We start from the raw sequence: 19,583 nt of genomic DNA on the forward strand, positions 1-19,583 counted from the left end.
TGGGACACAGCTGGGGACACACCTGGGGACACACCTGGGCACACCTGAGGACAAAGTTTGAATTGAATTTAATTTAATTGTAATTGTTGTGTGCCAGGCTCGGGGCTGCAGCTCCCCGCCCCCGCCCAGGCCGCTCTGCAGCAGCTGAACGGGGGCCCTCACCCCCCTGGGGGGGGCTCAACCCCGCGGCCCTCACAGGTAACCCCGACACGGGGGGGGAGGGGCCCAAAACGGGGGGGGAGGGGTCCCAAATGGACCCAAAACCGGGGGGGGAGGGGCCTCGAAATCGAGGGGGGAAGGGTCCCGAAATCGGGGGGGGAGGGGCCCCAAAACGGGGGGGGGAGGGGTCCCGAAACCGGGGGGGAGGGGCCTCGAAATCGGGGGGGGGAGGGGTCCCGAATGGACCCGAAAACGGGGGGGGAGGGGCAGCAAAATGGCCTCGAAATTTGGGGGGGGAGGGGAAGGGAGACCCCAAAATCTCGAGTGGGGGAGGGGATTTGGGAGGGATTTTTTGGGGGGAATTTTTTGGGATTTTGGGGGAATTTTGGGGGGAATTTTTGGGAATTTTTTGGGGATTTTTTTGGGAACTTTGAGGGAATTTTTGGGAATTTTTTGGGGGAATTTTGGAGAATTTTTTGGGATTTTTTGGAGAATTTTTGGGGAATTTTTGGGATTTTTTGGGGGAATTTCAGGCGATTTTGGGGAGTTTTGGGGGGGATTTTTTGGGGGAATTTTTGGGAATTTTTTGGGGATTTTTTGGGAATTTTGAGGGAATTTTTGGGAATTTTTGGGGGAATTTTTGGGGCATTCTTTTTTTTTTAATTTTTGGGGAATTTTTGGGGATTTTTTTGGGGAAATTTTGGAGAATTTTTGGGGAATTTTTTCTGGGAATTTTTGGGATTATTTTGGGAATTTCAGGAGATTTTGGGGAATTTTGGGGGGGATTTTTTGGGGAATTTTGGGGGGAATTTTTGGGTTTTTTTTTGGGCAATTTTTGGGATTTTTTGGGGAATTCCAGGACACTTTTGGGGGGAATTTTTGGGATTTTTTGGGGAAATTTTTGGGATATTTTTTGGGGAAATTTTGGGATTTTTTTCGGGAATTTCAGGACACTTTTGGGGGGAATTTTTGGGATTTTTTGGGGAATTTTTGGGATTTTTTTCGGGAATTTCAGGACACTTTTGGGGGGAATTTTTGGGGAATTTTGGGGGAATTTTTGGGATTTTTTTTGGGAATTTTTGGGATTTTTTTCGGGAATTTCAGGACACTTTTGGGGGGAATTTTTGGGATTTTTTGGGGAATTTTTGGGATTTTTTGGGGAAATTTTTGGGATATTTTTTGGAGAATTTTTTGGGATTTTTTGGGGAATTTTTTTGGGATTTTTTTCGGGAATTTCTGGGATTTTTTTCGGGAATTTTTGGGATTTTTTCGGGAATTTCAGGACACTTTTGGGGGGAATTTTTGGGGGGGAGATTCCCGGATTTCGGGGTCCCCTCCCCCCCCCTGAAGCCCCCCGTTTCCCCTCCCCCAGCCCTGAGCCCGGCGCTGAATTTGGCCTCGCAGTGTTTGACGCTCTCGGGGCTCTTCTCACCCCAGACCATGTGAGTGACACCAGTACAAACCAGTATGGACCAGTATAGACCAGTACGGACCAGTGTAAACCAGTATGGACCAGTATGGACCAGTATAGACCAGTATGGACCAGTATAGACCAGTATGGACCAGTGTAAACCAGTATGGACCAGTATGGACCAGTATAGACCAGTATGGACCAGTATAGACCAGTATGGACCAGTGTAAACCAGTACAAACCAGTACAAACCAGTGTAAACCAGTATGGACCAGTGTAAACCAGTATGGACCGGTATAGACCAGTGTAAACCAGTATAGACCAGTATAGACCAGTATAGACCAGTATGGACCAGTGTAAACCAGTATGGACCGGTATAGACCAGTATGGACCAGTGTAAACCAGTATGGACCAGTATAGACCAGTACCGACCGGTATAGACCAGATAAACCAGTATGGACCAGTATAAACCAGCATGGACCAGTATAAACCAGTATAGACCAGTATAAACCACTATGGAGCAGTATAAACTAGTCCAAACCAGTCCCGACCAGTATAAACCAGTACGGACCAGTATAAACCAGTTCAGCCCAGTATGGACCAGAATAAACCAGTCGAGACCAGTATAGACCAGTATAAACCAGTACAAACTACTCCAAACCAGTATAAACCAGTCGAGACCAGTATAGACCAGTTTAAACCAGTACAAACCAGTACAAACCAGTATAAACCAATCCAGACCACTATAGACCAGTATAACCCAGTATAGACCAGTATAAACCAGTACAAACCAGTCCAGACCAGTCCAGACCAGTATAACCCAGTACAAACCAGTATAACCCAGTACAGACCAGTATAAACCAGTACAAACCAGTATAAACCAATCCAGACCAGTACAAACCAGTACAAACCAGTATAGACCAGTACAAACCAGTCCAAACCAGTTTCTCTCTAACCCCGCCCCTTTTTTTCTCTTCCAGGTGAGATTCGGCTCCGCCCCCTCCCCCCCTCTCAGGCCCCTCCCCCTTTTTGTGAGGGGGGCGGGGAAAAGGGGGCGTGGCCTCAGCGCTGGCCCCGCCCCCCAATCCCCTCCCCCCCCCTTTTCCCAGGGTTTGGAATTTTGGGGGAAAATTTTTGGGAATTTTTTTTTTTTGGTTTTTTTTTTTTTGGTTTTTTTTTTTTTGTTTTTTGTGGTTCCGGAAATGGGAAAAGTTACCAAAAAAAAAAAAAAAAATAAAAATAAAAAAAATTAAAAAAATTAAAAATAAAAATCGTAAAAAAAAAAAAAAAAATTAATTTTTGGCGAGTCTCATTTGCATGAATTTGCATAAAGAGCGGGGTGGGCGTGGCCACTTTCGCACCAAAAAAAATTAATTTTCTCTCCCTTAAATAATTAATTTTCCTCATTTATTTAATTAATTAGCGCCCCTGGATGACGTCATTCCCAAGTGGGCGTGGTCAGGGAGTCGTTTAAATTTTTTTTATTTGCTTCATTTGCATAAAATTTGCGTATTTGCCAAAGTGGGCGTGGCCGCCTGCTGTCGATGACGTCATTGGCGCAAATCGAGGCGATTTGCGGCAGTGGGCGTGGCCAGGGCGGAATGAATTAATTATTCCTCGTCTGATTTGCATAATTTAGCGTAATTACAGCGGTGGGCGTGGCCAGGGCTGAGCGAAACTGTTTGCTCGTGGTCTCATTTGCATGAATTAGCATAAACTGGCGCTGTGGGCGTGGCCAGGGGCGGATACATTGATTGTCCGCTGTCTCATTTGCATAAATTAGCATAAACAGCGCTGTGGGCGTGGCCGGAGCCGAACAAACCATTTATTTCTAATCTCATTTGCATAAATTAGCATAATCACAAACAGTGGGCGTGGTCGCATCCGTCCTTTTCGGCGTCTCATTAGCATTCATTAGCATATGCAGATGAGGGGGCGTGGTCAGAGGCGGGCCAGGGCCCCCCCGGCCACCAGCAGGGTCTGCCCGGCCACCAAAGAGGCCCCGGGGGCCACCAGGAACAGAACGGCCTGAGCCACCTCGGGGGGCGTGCCCAGCCTGGGGGGACAGCCCGGTCACTGGGACGGACTGGGACGGACTGGGAGGGACTGGGAGGGACTGGGAGGGAACTGGGAGGGAACTGGGAGGGGAAAAATTGGGGGAAAATGGGAAAAAATGGGGGAAAAATGGCGGATAAAGGGGTTAAAATGGGTGAGAAAAGGATTGGGAGTTACTGGTTTGGACTGGGATCAAACTGGGAGGGAACTGGGAGGGACTGGGAAGGACTGGGAGGGACTGGGATCAAACTGGGAGGGACTGGGAGGGACTGGGAGGGACTGGGAGGGACTGGGAGGGAACTGGGAGGGACTGGGAGGGACTGGGAGGGAACTGGGAGGGAACTGGGAGGGAACTGGGATGGACTGGGAGGGGACTGGGAGGGGACTGGGAGGGACTGGGAGGGACTGGGAGGGACTGGGAGGGGACTGGGAGGGAACTGGGAGGGACTGGGAAGGACTGGGAGGGACTGGGATCAAACTGGGAGGGACTGGGAGGGACTGGGAGGGAACTGGGAGGGACTGGGAGGGAACTGGGAGGGACTGGGATGGACTGGGAGGGACTGGGAGGGACTGGGAGGGAACTGGGAGGGACTGGGAGGGATCTGGAGGGACTGGGAGGGGATTGGGAGGGACTGGGAGGGACTGGGAGGGACTGGGATCAAACTGGGAGGGACTGGGAGGGACTGGGAGGGAACTGGGAGGGACTGGGAGGGACTGGGATGGACTGGGAGGGAACTGGGAGGGACTGGGAGGGAACTGGGAGGGAACTGGGAGGGACTGGGAGGGGACTCGGAGGGACTGGGAGGGACTGGGATGGACTGGGAGGGACTGGGATGGACTGGGAGGGAAGTGGGAGGGACTGGGATGGACCTGGAGGGACTGGGAGGGAACTGGGAGGGACTGGGAGGGGACTGGGAGGGACTGGGAGGGACTGGGAGGGACTGGGAGGGAAGTGGGAGGGACTGGGATGGACCTGGGAGGGAACTGGGATCAAACTGGGAGGGACTGGGAGGGACTGGGAGGGGACTGGGATGGACTGGGATGGACTGGGAGGGAACTGGGAGGGGACTGGGATCAAACTGGGAGGGACTGGGAGGGGAAAAATGGGTAAAAAGTGGAGGAGAAAGGGTTAAACTGGGTTATACTGGGTTATACTGGGTTATACTGGGTTAAACTGGGTTATACTGGGTTATACTGGGTTATACTGGTGTGGACTGGGCTCTCACCTCTGCACTCCCAGTGCTCCCAGTGCCCGTTCCCGCACGGCCTCGTCCTGCCAGAGCTGTGGGAAACCCAGTACAAACCAGTATAAACCAGTATAAACCAGTATAAACCAGTATAAACCAGTTCGGACCAGTATAAACCAGCACAAACCAGTATAAACCAGTCCAAACCAGTTCATCCCAGTATAAACCAGTCCAAACCAGTTTAAACCAGTAACCCCAAACCTCCTCCCACTTCCCTCCCAGTACAAACCAGTCCAAACCAGTAACCCCCGATCCCCTTTTTTTAACCCTTTCTCCCCCATTTTCCCGCCGTTTTTTTCCCGTTTTTTCGCCTCCCACCCCCTCCCAGTAAAAACCAGTATAAACCAGTATAAACCAGTAACCCCAATCCCCCTTTTTAACCCTTTTTTAACCCTTTCCCCGCCATTTTCCCCCGTTTTTTCCCCATTTTCCCGCCGTTTTTTCCCCGTTTTTTTCGCCTCCCAGTCCCTCCCAGTATAAACCAGTATAAACCAGTATAACCCAGCGCCCTCACGGCCTGGCTGAAGCGGGTCTGGACCAGCCCGGGGGCGACCCCGTTGATTCGGATGCCCCTGGGCAGCAGCTCCGGGCTCAGGGCGCGGCCACGAGCCCCAGCAGGGCCGATTTGCTGACGCTGTACGGGCCCAGCCCCTGTGACGTCACCGAGACACGCCCACCTCATTAGCATAGCCCGGGACACGCCCACAAACCCGCCCCAGTTCAAACCAGTAACGAAAAACCCCGAACCAGTAACGACCAGTAAGGAAAAACCCCAAACCAGTAAGGACCAGTGACCCCAAACCCCCTCCCAGTGACCTCAAACCCCCTCCCAGTGACGTCAGAACCCGTCCCAGTTCATCCCAGTTCATCCCAGTTCAAACCAGTAACAAAAAACCCCAAACCAGTAACGAAAAACCCCAAACCAGTATGGACCAGTAAGGAAAAACCCCAAACCAGTAACTCCCAGTGATCCCAAACCAGCTCCCAGTGACCCCAAACCCCCTCCCAGTGACGTCAGAACCCGTCCCAGTTCATCCCAGTTCAAACCAGTAACAAAAAACCCCAAACCAGTAAGGAAAAACCCCGAACCAGTATGGACCAGTAAGGAAAAGCCCCAAACCAGTAACTCCCAGTGACCCCAAACTCTCTCCCAGTCCCTCCCAGTCCCTCCCAGTTCCCTCCCAGTCCCTCCCAGTTCCCTCCCAGTATAAACCAGTCCCCTCCCAGTTCCCTCCCAGTCCATCCCAGTTCCCTCCCAGTCCCTCCCAGTCCCTCCCAGTCGCTCCCAGTATAAACCAGTCCCTCCCAGTCCCTCCCAGTCCCGCCTCACCGCCATTGGCCGGTACCCCGCGATCGATGACATCACCACGATGGCCCCGCCCCTAGGGCGAGAGGGGGCGGGGCTTAACCCTGACCCTGGAGCTGTCACTCAAACCCCGACCACGCCCCATGGAGCTGTCAATCAAACTCTGACCACGCCCCCATTGTGATGTATGGGAGCTCCCAGTTCATCCCAGTTCATCCCAGTTCCATCCCAGTTCATCCCAGTAACCCCAAACCCTCTCCCAGTTCACCCCAGTAACCCTAAAGTTCCATCCCAGTCCCTCCCAGTATAACCCAGTATATCCCAGTCCCTCCCAGTGTATCCCAGTATAAACCAGTCTATCCCAGTCTATCCCAGTCTATCCCAGTATAACCCAGTATAACCCAGTCTATCCCAGTGTATCCCAGTCTATCCCAGTCTATCCCAGTCTATCCCAGTATATCCCAGTCTATCCCAGTATAACCCAGTATAACCCAGTCTATCCCAGTATATCCCAGTCTATCCCAGTCTATCCCAGTATAACCCAGTCTATCCCAGTCTATCCCAGTCCCTCCCAGTCCCTCCCAGTCTATCCCAGTCTATCCCAGTCTATCCCAGTCCCTCCCAGTCCCTCCCAGTCCCTCCCAGTATATCCCAGTATGTCCCAGTATGTCCCAGTCTATCCCAGTATATCCCAGTCTATCCCAGTATATCCCAGTCTATCCCAGTATGTCCCAGTATATCCCAGTCTATCCCAGTATATCCCAGTCTATCCCAGTATATCCCAGTCTATCCAGTATAACCCAGTCTATCCCAGTCTATCCCAGTCTATCCCAGTCCCTCCCAGTATATCCCAGTCTATCCCAGTCCCTCCCAGTCCATCCCAGTATATCCCAGTATATCCCAGTATATCCCAGTCTATCCCAGTCTATCCCAGTCTATCCCAGTATATCCCAGTCTATCCCAGTATAACCCAGTCTATCCCAGTCTATCCCAGTCTATCCCAGTCTATCCCAGTCTATCCCAGTCTATCCCAGTCCCATCCCAGTCTATCCCAGTCTATCCCAGTCTATCCCAGTCTATCCCAGTCTATCCCAGTCTATCCCAGTCTATCCCAGTATAACCCAGTCTATCCCAGTATATCCCAGTCTATCCCAGTCTATCCCAGTATAACCCAGTCTATCCCAGTATATCCCAGTCTATCCCAGTCTATCCCAGTATGTCCCAGTATACCCCAGTCTATCCCAGTCCCTCCCAGTCTATCCCAGTCCATCCCAGTCTATCCCAGTCCCTCCCAGTCTATCCCAGTCCATCCCAGTCTATCCCAGTCCATCCCAGTCTATCCCAGTCTATCCCAGTCTATCCCAGTCTATCCCAGTCCATCCCAGTCTATCCCAGTCCATCCCAGTCTATCCCAGTCTATCCCAGTCTATCCCAGTCCCCTCCCAGTCTATCCCAGTCTATCCCAGTCTATCCCAGTCTATCCCAGTCTATCCCAGTCTATCCCAGTCTATCCCAGTCCCCTCCCAGTCTATCCCAGTCCATCCCAGTCCATCCCAGTATAACCCAGTATAACCCAGTCCATCCCAGTCCATCCCAGTCTATCCCAGTCCATCCCAGTCTATCCCAGTCCATCCCAGTCCATCCCAGTCACCCCCGTTTCTCCATGTGCGGCACCACCAGCCGAACCAACATGGCCGCCGCCGTCACGTTCACCTGGAACACCTGGAGGGGGGGGGCGTGGTTACGCCTGGGGTGACGTCACCGCTGGGCGTGGCCACAAGGCGGGGGGTGACGTCACCGGTGGGCGTGGCCTCACCTTGTCCCAGGTGGCCTCGTCGGCCTCGAGGGCGGGGCCCAGGTGAGGATTGACGGCGGCGTTGGACACCAGGATGTCGATGGCGCCAAAGGTGGCCAGGGCCTGCCCGGGGGGGGGGGACAGGTGAGCTCAGGTGTGCTCAGGTGTGCTCAGGTGTGGCCCCAGGTGTGTCCCAGGTGTGTCCACGTGCGCCCAGGTGTGTCCCAAGTCCACCCCAGGTGTGTCCCAGGTCTCCCAGGTGAGCTCAGATGTGTCCCAGGTGTGTCCCAGGTGTCCCCAGGTGTCCCCAGGTGTGTCCCAGGTGTGTCCCAGGTGTGTCCCAGGTGTGTCCACGTGTGCCCAGGTGTGTCCCAAGTCCACCCCAGGTGTGTCCCCAGGTCTCCCAGGTGAGCTCAGATGTGTCCCAGGTGTGTCCCAGGTGTCCCCAGGTGTCCCCAGGTGTGTCCAGGTGTGTCCCAGGTGGGCCCAGGTGTGTCCCAGGAGTCAGGGGTGTCCCCAGGTGTGTCCCAGGTATCCCCAGGTGTGTCCCAGGTGTGTCCCAGGTGTGTCCCAGGTGTGTCCCAGGTGTGTCCCAGATGTCCCCAGGTGTGTCCAGGTGAGCCCAGGTGTGTCCCAGATGTGTCCCAGGTGTGTCCCAGGTGTGTCCAGGTGTCCCCAGCTGTGTCCCAGGTGTCCCAGGTGTGTCCCAGGTGTCCCCAGGTGTGTCCCAGGTGTGTCCCAGGTGTCTCAGGTGTGTTCCCAGGTGTGCCAGGTGTGTCCCAGGTGTGTCCCCAGGTGTGCCCAGATGTGTCCCCAGGTGTGTCCAGGTGAGCCCAGGTGTGTCCCCAGTGTCCCAGCTGTCCCCAGGTGTGTCCCAGGAGTCAGGGGTGTCCCCAGGTGTGTCCCAGGTATCCCCAGGTGTCCCAGGTGTGTCCCAGGTGTGCCCAGGTGTGTCCCCAGGTGAGCCCAGGTGTGTCCCAGGTGTGCCCAGGGTGTCCCCAGGTGTGCCCAGGTGTGTCCCAGGTGTCCCCAGGTGTGTCCCAGGTGTCCCCAGGTGTCCCAGGTGTGTCCCCAGGTGTCCCCAGGTGTGTCCCCAGGTGTTCTCTCACCTCCTTCACCATCCTCTCACGATCCTCAGCTCGTCCCACGTGACAGGTGACACCGCTCACCTGTCCAGGTGACACCACGTGACCCCAACCCCCCCCCTCCCAGGTGACCCCAAACCCCCCCAGGTGACCCCAAACCTTCCCCAGGTGACCCCAAACCCCTCCCAGGTGACCCCAAACCCCCCCCAGGTGACCCCAAAACCCCTCCCAGGTGACCCCAAACCCCCCTCAGGTGACCCCAAACCCCCTCCAGGTGACCCCAAACCCCCCTCAGGTGACCCCAAACCCCCCCCAGGTGACCCCAAACCCCCTCCAGGTGACCCCAAACCCCTCCCAGGTGACCCCAAATCCCTCCCAGGTAACCCCAGGTGTGCCCAGGTGACCCCAAACCCCTCCCAGGTGACCCCAAACCCCCTCCAGGTGACCCCAAACCTTCCCCAGGTGACCCCAAACCTTCCCCAGGTGACCCCAGGTGACCCCAGGTGACCCCAAACCCTCCCCAGGTGACCCCAAACCCCCCCCAGGTGACCCCAAACCCCGCTCAGGTGACCCCAAACCCCTCCCAGGTGACCCCAAACCTTCCCCAGGTGACCCCAAACCCTCCCCAGGTGACCCCAAACCCCTCCCAGGTGACCCCAAACCCCTCCCAGGTGACCCCAAACCTTCCCCAGGTGACCCCAACCCCTCCCAGGTGACCCCCAGGTGTGCCCCAGGTGACCCCAGGTGTGCCCAGGTGACCCCAAACCCCTCCCAGGTGACCCCAAACCCCCCTCAGGTGACCCCCAAACTCCTCCCAGGTGACCCCAAACCTTCCCCAGGAGACCCCAAACCCCTCCAGGTGACCCCAAACCTTCCCCAGGTGACCCCAAAACCCCCCCCCAGGTAACCCCAGGTGTGCCCAGGTGACCCAAACCCCCCCTCAGGTGACCCCAAACCCCCCCTCAGGTGACCCCAAACCCCCCCTCAGGTGACCCCAAACCCCCCCCAGGTGACCCCAAACCCCCCCCAGGTGACCCCAAACCCCCCTCAGGTGACCCCAAACCTTCCTCAGGTGACCCCAAACCCCCCTCAGGTGACCCCAGGTGACCCCAACCCCCCCCAGGTGTGCTCACCTGCAGGCCACGCCCCCTCAGGTGAGTCACGGCTCTGTCCACGTTGTGCTGACGCCGAGAGCTGAGGAACACCTGAGCACCTGCCCCGGCCAGGGCCTCACACACGGCCAGGCCGATCCTGTAACACACCTGGGATCACCTGGGGACACCTGGGGACACCTGAGACACACCTGGGGACACCTGAGACACACCTGGGGACACACCTGGGCTCACCTGGGGACACCTGGGGACACACCTGGGGACACCTGGGGACACCTGGGGACACCTGGGACACACCTGGGGACACCTGGGCACACCTGGGGACACACCTGAGACACCTGGGGACACCTGGGGACACTTGGGGACACCTGAGATACCTGGGGACACCTGGGGACACACCTGGGGACACACCTGGGGACACACCTGGGGACACCTGGGGACACCTGGGGACACCTGGGGACACACCTGAGACACCTGGGGACACACCTGGGGACACACCTGGGGACACACCTGGGGACACCTGGGGACACCTGGGGACACACCTGAGACACCTGGGGACACCTGAGATACCTGGGGACACACCTGGGGACACACCTGGGGACACCTGGGGACACCTGGGGACACACCTGAGACACCTGGGGACACCTGAGATACCTGGGGACACACCTGGGGGACACACCTGGGGACACACCTGGGGACACCTGGGGACACCTGGGGACACCTGGGGAGGATCTGGGGAGGTTTTGGGGGGGAAGTTTTGGATTTTTTTGGGGTTAATTTGGGAAAATTTGGGTTTAATTGGAATTAATTTGGGTTAATTAATTTGGGTTTAATTTGGGATTAATTTTGGTTAATTAATTTGGGTCAATTAATTTTAGTTTAATTTGGAGTTAATTTGGGTTTAATTTAAATTAATTTGGGTTAATTAATTTGGGTTTAATTTGGGATTAATTTGGGATTAATTTGAATTAATTTGGGTTAATTAATTTGGGTTTAATTTCGGGTTTAATTTGGGTTTAATTTGGGTTTAATTGGAATTAATTTGGGTTAATTAATTTCGGGTTTAATTTTAATTAATTTAGGTAATTAATTTCGGGTTAATTTGGGATTAATTTGGGTTTAATATTAATTAATTTAGGTAATTTGGGGTTAATTTGGGTTAATTTAATTTGGATTAATTTAATTGGGGTTGATTCGGGTTTAATTAATTTGGGATAATTTTATTTGGATTAATTTGGAACTAATTTGAATTAATTTGGAATTAATTTATTTGGGTTAATTGGAGTTTATTTGGGTTTAATTAATTGGGGATGATTTAATTTGGGTTAATTTAATTCGGGATTAATTGGAATTAATTTGATTTTATTTGGGTTTAATTAATTTGGGATGATTTAATTCGGATTAATTTGGGATTAATTGGAATTAATTTGGAATTAATTGGAGTTAATTTGGGTTTAATTAATTTGGGATGATTTAATTTGGATTAATTTTATTCGGGATTAATTGGAATTAATTGGAATTAATTTGGAATTAATTTGAGTTAATTTGGGTTTAATTAATTCGGGATAATTTAATTTGGATTAATTTAATTTGGGATAATTTAATTCGAGTTAATTCGGATTAATTTGAGTTAATTTGAGTTAATTTGAGTTAATTTGGGGGAATTTTTATGGAAAAAATCCAATTTTTTTTTTAATTAATCCCTTGTGGATTTTGGGGGTTCAGAATCAGGGAATAATCTGAATTAATTACAATTAATTACAATTAATTCCGTTTATTTTGGGCTAATTTTGAGTTAATTTGGGCTCATTTTGGGTTAATTTGGGAGAATTTTAGGGAAAAAATTTAATTTTTTTTTTAATTAATCCCGCGCGAATTTTGGGGGGTTCAGACTCAGGGAATAATCTGAATTAATTACAATTAATTACAATTAATTCGTTTATTTTGGGTTAATTTTGGGCTTTTTTGGGGGTTTTTTGAGCTAATTTTGGGTTATTTTGGATCGGATTTTTATGGAAAAAAATCCAAATTTTTTTTTAATGAACCCCGTGTGGATTTTGGGGTGAATTGGGGGATTTTAGGATTTAGAATCAGGGAATAATCTGAATTAATTCCGATTAATTCCGTTATCTTTTGGGTTAATTTTGGGCTTTTTTTGGGGTTATTTTGGGTTATTTTGGGTTATTTTGGGGGAATTTTAAGGGAAAAAAATCCAATTTTTTTTTTTAATTAATCCCGTGTGGATTTTGGGGTGAATTGGGGGAATTTTGGGGTCACTCACCCGTCCGTGCCCGCTGTCACCAGCGCCACTTTCCCTTCCAGGCACCGCGGGGACCCCCCCGAGCTCGGCCGGGACCCCCCGAACACCGCGCGGAGCCCGGCGGGGACCCCCCGCGCCACATCCCGGACTGGGAGAGACTGGGAGGGACTGGGAGGGAACTGGGAGAGACTGGGAGAGACTGGGAGAGACTGGGAGCGACTGGGAGGGGATTGGGAGCGACTGGGAGAGACTGCGGGGGACTGGGACGGGACTGGGACGGGTTTAAGGGTCACTGGGAGGGACTGGGAGGGGACTGGGAGGGACTGGAGGGGATTGGGGGTCACTGGGAAGGACTGGGAGGGGACTGGGGGTCACTGGGAGGGAACTGGGAGGGACTGGGAGCGACCGGGACGGGTGTAAGGGTCACTGGAGGGGATTGGGGTCACTGGGAGGGGACTGGGAGGGAAATGGGAGGGACTGGGAGAGGTTTAAGGGTTACTGGGAGGGACTGGGAGGGACTGGGAAGGACCCGGAGGGGACTGGGAGGGACTGGGAGGGGTTTAAGGGTCACTGGGAAGGACTCGGAGGGGACTGGAGGGAACTGGGACGGGACTGGGAGGGACTGGGAGGGGTTTTGGGGTTACTGGGAGGACTGGGAAGGACTCGGAGGGGACTGGGAGGGAACTGGGAGAGACTGGGAGGGGTTTTGGGGTCACTGGGAGGGGACTGGGAGGGACTGGTAGCGACCGGGACGGGTCTAAGGGTCACTGGGACTGACTGGGAGGGGTTTAAGGGTTACTGGGAGGGACTGGGAGGGGTTTAAGGGTCACTGGGAGGGGACTGGGAAGGACTCGGAGGGGACTGGGAGGGACTGGGAGGTACCGGGAGGGAACTGGGAGAGACTGGGGGGGACTGGGGGGGACCGGGACGGGTGTAAGGGTCACTGGGACGGACTGGGAGGGGTTTAGGGATCACTGGGAGGGACTGGGAGGAGACTGGGAAGGACTCGGAGGAGACTGGGAGGGAACTGGGAGTGACTGGGAGGGAACTGGGAGGGGATTGGAGGTCACTAGGAAGGACTCGGAGGGAACTGGGAGGGACTGGGAGGGGACTGGGACGGGACTGGGAGGGAACTGGGAGGGACTGGGAGAGGTTTAGGGGGGACTGGGAGGGACTGGGAGCGACCGGGACGGGTGTAAGGGTCACTGGGAAGGACTCGGAGGGACTGGGAGGGGACTGGGAGGGGTTTTGAGGGTCACTGGGACGGACTGGGAGGGGACTGGGAGGGGATTGGGGGTCACTGGGAGGGACTGGGACGAGACTGGGACGGGACTGGGAGGGGTTTAGGGGTCACTGGGACGGGACTGGGGGTCACTGGGAGGGCACTGGGAGGGACTGGGAGGGAAATGGGAGGGACTGGAAGAGGCTGGGATCAAACTGGGAGCGACTGGGAGGGACCGGGACGGGTGTAAGGGTCACTGGGAGGGGACTGGGAGGGAAATGGGAGGGACTGGGAGGGGTTTAAGGGTCACTGGGAGGGACTGGGAGAGACTGGAGGGAACTGGGAGGAACTGGGACGGACTGGGACGGGACTGGGACGGGTGTAAGGGTCACTGGGGACGGACTGGGGGGGAACTGGGAGAGACTGGGAGGGACTGGGAGGGACTGGGAGAGACTGGGGGGGAACTGGGAGGGACTGGGAGCGACTGGGAGGGGACTGGGAGGGGATTTGGGGTCACTGGGAGGGCTGGGGTGAACTGGGATGAACTGGGGGGACGCTGGGGGTTACTGGGAGGCACTGGGAGGGAACTGGGATGAACTGAGAGAGACTGGGATGAACTGGGATCAAACTGGGATGAACTGGGATGGAATTTTGAGGTTACTGGGATGAACTGGGAGAGACTGGAATAAACTGGGATGAACTGGGATCAAACTGGGATAAACTGGGCTGAACTGGGAGAGGCCTCCCTGCTCCCCCCTTCCATTTAAACCACTAAAACAACCAAAAAAAAACAAAAAAAAAATTTAATTTTTTAATTTTACCTCATTTTTTTTTTTCACCATCGGCGCCGAATTTTGGGGAGAATTTTCACGAATTTTGAGGCTCCTCAAATCGACGCCGTTAAAAAAAAATCAATTTTTGCCCTCAAATCCTCAGATTTTGTCCCAAAATGTCCCCAAAAATTTAAAATTTCTGAGGCGAATCGCCTCGAACTCCCCCAAAACCGCGAATTTTGCCTCGAATTTCCCTCAGAAAATCACTCAAAAATGTGATTTTTGACACAAAATCCCCCCCAAAAATATCAGTTTTTTGCCTCAAATCGCCCAAAAAAAATTGCAATTTTCACCTCAAATCCCCTCAGGGTTTATTCCGAATTTCACTTTTTTTCCCTCAGAATTTCCAAACTCTCCAACTTTTACCCTCAAATCTCCTCACGAATCCCCCCCCCCAAAAATTTTAATTTTAATTTTTACCGCGAAATCCCCTCACAAAATCTACCCAAATGTCACTTTTTCTTCCTCAAAACCCTTTTAAAAATTAATTTTTACCTCAAATCTCCTCAGGCCTTTCCTCAAACCGCTCCAAATTTGCGAATTTTCACCCCAAACCCCCTCAAAAACTTTTTTTTTTGTTTTTTCTCCTCCCCAAAACCGCGAGGTTTTTTTTTTTCCCCAAACTTTTCCCGCCGCTTCGTAAATTAAATTACTTTAATTCCCGCCGTTAAATTTAACCCAAATCCCAAATCGTTTTTCCCCTCATTTTAAGCCTTTAATTCCGATTAATTTAATTTAATTCCACGCTCCCGAGTCATGCCCTCAATCAAAATGGCGCCGGCGCCTTCGCGCCCTTTTCAATCCCCACTCTGCGCATGCGCCGCCGCCATTATCCCGCCTTGCCCTCAACCAAAATGGCGCCCGGCGCCTTCCCTCATCTCTGCGCATGCGCCGCCGCCATTTCACGCCGCGGCGGGCTCACCCCCTTGCCCTTAACAAAGATGGCGCCCGCGCCGGCGTCGCCGCCGCCATTTTGTGGGCGCCGCCTCCCTCAGGTGCCCAAATCCAAGATGGCGCTCGCCAGCGTTCTCCGCTCGGAGGCGCCGGATTTTTCCAAATCTTTTTCGGGATTTTCCAAAATTTTTCCCGAGGATTCTGAGGAGATTCCCGAAATCGTGAGGGATCCTCCGGGACCTCCGAGGGTTTTGGCGGCTCCGCCATGGGGCGTTGAGGCCTTGCCGGATGGGCCCGCGTTTGAGATGCTTCACGGCACCACCACCTTGGCCTTTAAGGTGAGGGGGAAAAAAAATTATTTTATATTTTAATTGGGAGCAAAAAAAAAAAATCCCGTCCGGGCCACCTCAAAATTCCCTTCTGCAGCCAAAAAATTCCATTTTGGGACCCAAAAAATTCCATTTGGGACCCAAAAAATTCAATATTGGACCCAAAAATTCCCATTTTGGACGCAAGAGTTCAATTTGGGATCTCAAAATTCCATTTTTGACCCCAAAAAATTCCCGTTTTGGAATCTAAAAATTTCCATTTTGGGCCCCTCCCCAAAATCTCATTTTACCTCCCCGCTCTCTTTAAAATTAAACGGGGAGGGGGAAATGGGATGAAATTGGGAAAAAATGGGATTAAAATGGGGATTTTAGGGGGAAAATTGGGTTTAAAAATGAGGATTTTAGAGGAGAAAGTGGGGAGAAAAAAATTGAATTTTGGGGGGCTGAAATGGGGGGAAAAATTGGGAATTGTAGGGGAAAAAAATGGGAAAGATTTGGGGGAAAAAAAGGGGATTTTAGGGAAAAAATGGGGGGAAAAAAAATGAGAATTTAGGGGGGAAAATGGGAATAAAAATGGGGGAAAATTGGAGCAAAAAAATCGGGATTTTAAGGGGAAAAAAATTGGTAAAAAAAAAAAATCAGAAAATTTGATAAAACCCCACGTTTTCCCCCCCTGAAATCCCAATTTGCCACATTTTTGTAATTTCTGTAATTTCCTCTTTTTTCCCCATTTCTGTCATTTTCCCTTTTCCCCATTTTTCCTCATTTTTTCCTCATTTTTTCCTCATTTTTTTTCCCATCCCCGTTTTCCCCAATTTCCCCCATTCCCCATTTCCCCCATTCCCATTTCCCCCATTCCCATTTCCCCCATTCCCATTTCCCCCCATTCCCATTTCCCCCATTCCCATTTCCATTCCCCATTTCCCCCATTCCCATTTCCCCATTCCCCATTCCCATTTCCCCCATTCCCCATTCCCCATTCCCCATTCCCCATTCCCATTCCCCATTCCCATTCCCCATTCCCCATTCCCCATTCCCCATTCCCATTCCCCCATTCCCATTTCCCCATTCCCCATTCCCCATTCCCCATTCCCCATTCCCATTCCCCCATTCCCCATTCCCATTTCCCCCATTCCCCCATTCCCCATTCCCATTCCCCATTCCCATTTCCCCCATTCCCCCATTCCCCATTCCCATTCCCCATTCCCATTCCCCCATTCCCCCATTCCGCATTCCCATTCCCCATCCCCATTTCCCCCATTCCCATTTCCCCATTTCCCCATTCCCATTCTCATCCCCATCCCCATTTCCCATTCCCCATTCCCATTCCCCATTCCCCATTCCCATTTCCCCCATTCCCATTTCCCCATTCCCCATTCCCATTCCCCATTCCCTTTCCCCATTCCCCCATTCCCATTTCCCCCATTTCCCCCATTCCCTTTCCCCATTTCCATTTCCCCATTTCCCCCATTCCCCATTTCCATTCCCCCATTCCCATTCCCCATTCCCCATTCCCATTCCCCCAATTTTTCCCCATTTCCCCATTCCCTCCCCATTTTTCCCCCATTCCCATTTCCCCATTTCCCCATTTCCCCCATTCCCCATCCCCATCCCCATTCCCATTCCCCCATTCCCATTTCCCCATCCCCATTCCCCCATTCCCATTCCCCCATCCCCATTCCCCCATTCCCATCCCCATTCCCATTTCCCCCCATTCCCATTCCCCATCCCCATCCCCATTTTCCCCCCATACCCCCCTCAGTCCCCCCTGGGCGTCACGGTTGCCGTGGACTCCCGCGCCACGGCCGGTTCTTACATCGCCTCCCAATCCGTGCTCAAAGTCCTCCCCATCAACGCGCGCATCCTGGGCACCATGGCGGGCGGCGCCGCCGACTGCTCCTTCTGGCAGCGCCTGGTGGCTCGCCAGTGCCGCGTGCAGGAGCTGCGCAACAAAGAGCCCGTCTCGGTGGCCGCCGCCTCCAAGCTGCTGGCCAACCTCGTCTACCAGTACAAAGGCATGGGGCTCAGCCTGGGAACCATGGTGTGCGGATGGGACAAGCGAGGGCCCGGTAATGGGGGATACTGGGGGATACTGGGGGATACTGGGGGATACTGGGATGGCAGAATGATGGGGGGGTTTCCATAGCCACGGTCCTAAAATGACTCGGAACGGCACGGGATTGGATCACAACGGTGCCTGACCCGTTGGGTTCGCTATTGGTGCGAAAAAATTTGGTAGCCACATCGCGAAGTTTGGTAGCCACACCCTTAAAATGGCTCCTAATAGGTCTGAAATGGCTCCTGACATGGCCACACTCACTCCCTATGTGGTAAACTTGCTAGCCACGCAAAAAAATTTGGTAGCCACATCGGCAAATTTGGTAGCCACACCCCTTAAAATGGCTCCTAAAGCACCGAAAATGGCTCCTGACATGGCCACAATCACTCCCTATGTGCTAAAGTTGCTAGCCACGCAAAAAAATTTGGTAGCCACATCGGCAAATTTGGTAGCCACACCCTTAAAATGGCTCTTAACGCACCTAAAATGGCTCCTGACATGGCCACAATCACTCCCTATGTCGGGAACTAGCTAGGCGAGCAAAAAAAATTTGGTAGCCACATCACCAGATTTGGTAGCCACAGCCCCAAAATGGCTCTTAACGCACTTAAAATGGCTCCTGACATGGCCACACTCACTTCCTATGTGGTAAGTTGCTAGCCACGCAAAAAAGTTTGGTAGCCACATCGGCAAGTTTGGTAGCCACAGCCTTAAAGTGGGTCCTAATAGGCCTGAAATGGCTCCTGACATCGCCACACTCACTCGCCATGTCGGAAATCAGGTAGCCACGCAAAAAAATTTGGTAGCCACATCCCAAAATTCGGTAGCCACAACTCCAAATTTGGTAGCCACACCTCAAAATTCGCTTCGAACGTGCCCAAATTGATTCCTAATATGACGAAACTTGTTCCTGACCCTCTAAGCTCACTGGCCACAGTCGAAAACTTGGTAGCCACATTGCTAAATTTGGTAGCCACACCTCAGAATTCGCTTCTAACGTGCCCAAATTGAATCCTAATGTCACGAAACTTGTTCCTGACCCTCTAAACTCACTGGCCACAGTCGAAAACTTGGTAGCCACATCACCAAATTTGGTAGCCACATCTCAGAATTCGCTTCTAAGGTGTCTAAATTGATTCCTAATGTCATGAAACTTGTTCCTGACCCTCTAAACTCACTAGCCACACCTCCAAACTTGGTAGCCACATCGCCAAATTTGGTAGCCACACCCCAAAACTCGCTTCTAACGTGCCCAAATTGAATCCTAGTGTCACGAAACTTGTTCCTGTGCCTCTAAACTCACTAGCCACAGTCGAAAACTTGGTAGCCACATCGCCAAATTTGCTAGCCACACCTCAGAATCCTCTTCTAACATGCCCAAATTGATTCCTAATGTCATGAAACTTGTTCTTACGCCTCTAAACTCACTAGCCACACCTCCAAACTTGGTAGCCACAACCTCCAAATTTGGTAGCCACACCCCCAAAACTCTCTCCTTTCCCCCCCCCCCCGCCTCCAGGCCTGTACTACGTGGACAGCGAAGGGCAGCGCGTTGCCGGCTCCGCCTTCGCCGTCGGCTCGGGCTCCTCTTACGCTTACGGCGTCCTGGACCGGGGCTCTGTAGCCCGGTGGCCACCGAGGCCGAGGCGGCGGCGCTGGCGCGGAGGGCGATTTACCAGGCGGCGCGCAGGGACGCGTACTCGGGGGGAACCGTGCGCGTTTTCCACGTGGGGCCCCGCGGGTGGAGGGAGGTGACGGCCGAGAACGTGGCCGAGCTGCAGGACAGGTTCGGGGACTGAGGGGAGGCGGGAAATGG

General features: G+C 52.8%; 2 protein-coding genes and 1 long non-coding RNA gene across 3 annotated transcripts; 2 read left to right on the forward strand and 1 right to left on the reverse strand.

Annotated features, from left to right (window-relative positions):
* Positions 1 to 70: 70 nt before the first annotated feature.
* LOC106864076 (uncharacterized) lies at positions 71 to 3,436 on the forward strand. The gene is made up of 3 exons (XR_015798818.1): positions 71 to 198; positions 1,532 to 1,601; positions 2,551 to 3,436. It is a non-coding gene; the product is annotated as an uncharacterized LOC106864076 (long non-coding RNA).
* On the reverse strand, positions 3,366 to 15,359 carry LOC106864077 (dehydrogenase/reductase SDR family member 4-like). Its single transcript, XM_088155421.1, is given in 11 exon segments — positions 3,366 to 3,626; positions 4,852 to 4,907; positions 5,387 to 5,473; positions 5,476 to 5,523; positions 6,203 to 6,254; positions 7,830 to 7,900; positions 7,995 to 8,096; positions 9,083 to 9,142; positions 10,192 to 10,309; positions 14,474 to 14,537; positions 14,981 to 15,359. Coding segments are annotated over 10 exon segments (714 nt in total). The 5' UTR covers positions 14,479 to 14,537; positions 14,981 to 15,359; the 3' UTR covers positions 3,366 to 3,511.
* An 83-nt stretch (positions 15,360 to 15,442) lies between these two features.
* On the forward strand, positions 15,443 to 19,583 carry LOC106864078 (proteasome 20S subunit beta 5). Its single transcript, XM_088155420.1, is given in 4 exon segments — positions 15,443 to 15,717; positions 17,471 to 17,777; positions 19,287 to 19,391; positions 19,394 to 19,583. Coding segments are annotated over 4 exon segments (807 nt in total). The 5' UTR covers positions 15,443 to 15,495; the 3' UTR covers positions 19,567 to 19,583.

The sequence above is a fragment of the Sturnus vulgaris genome, chromosome 39 (genome assembly GCF_052056855.1).
Source record: "Sturnus vulgaris isolate bStuVul1 chromosome 39, bStuVul1.hap1, whole genome shotgun sequence".
Classification (NCBI taxonomy): domain Eukaryota; kingdom Metazoa; phylum Chordata; class Aves; order Passeriformes; family Sturnidae; genus Sturnus; species Sturnus vulgaris.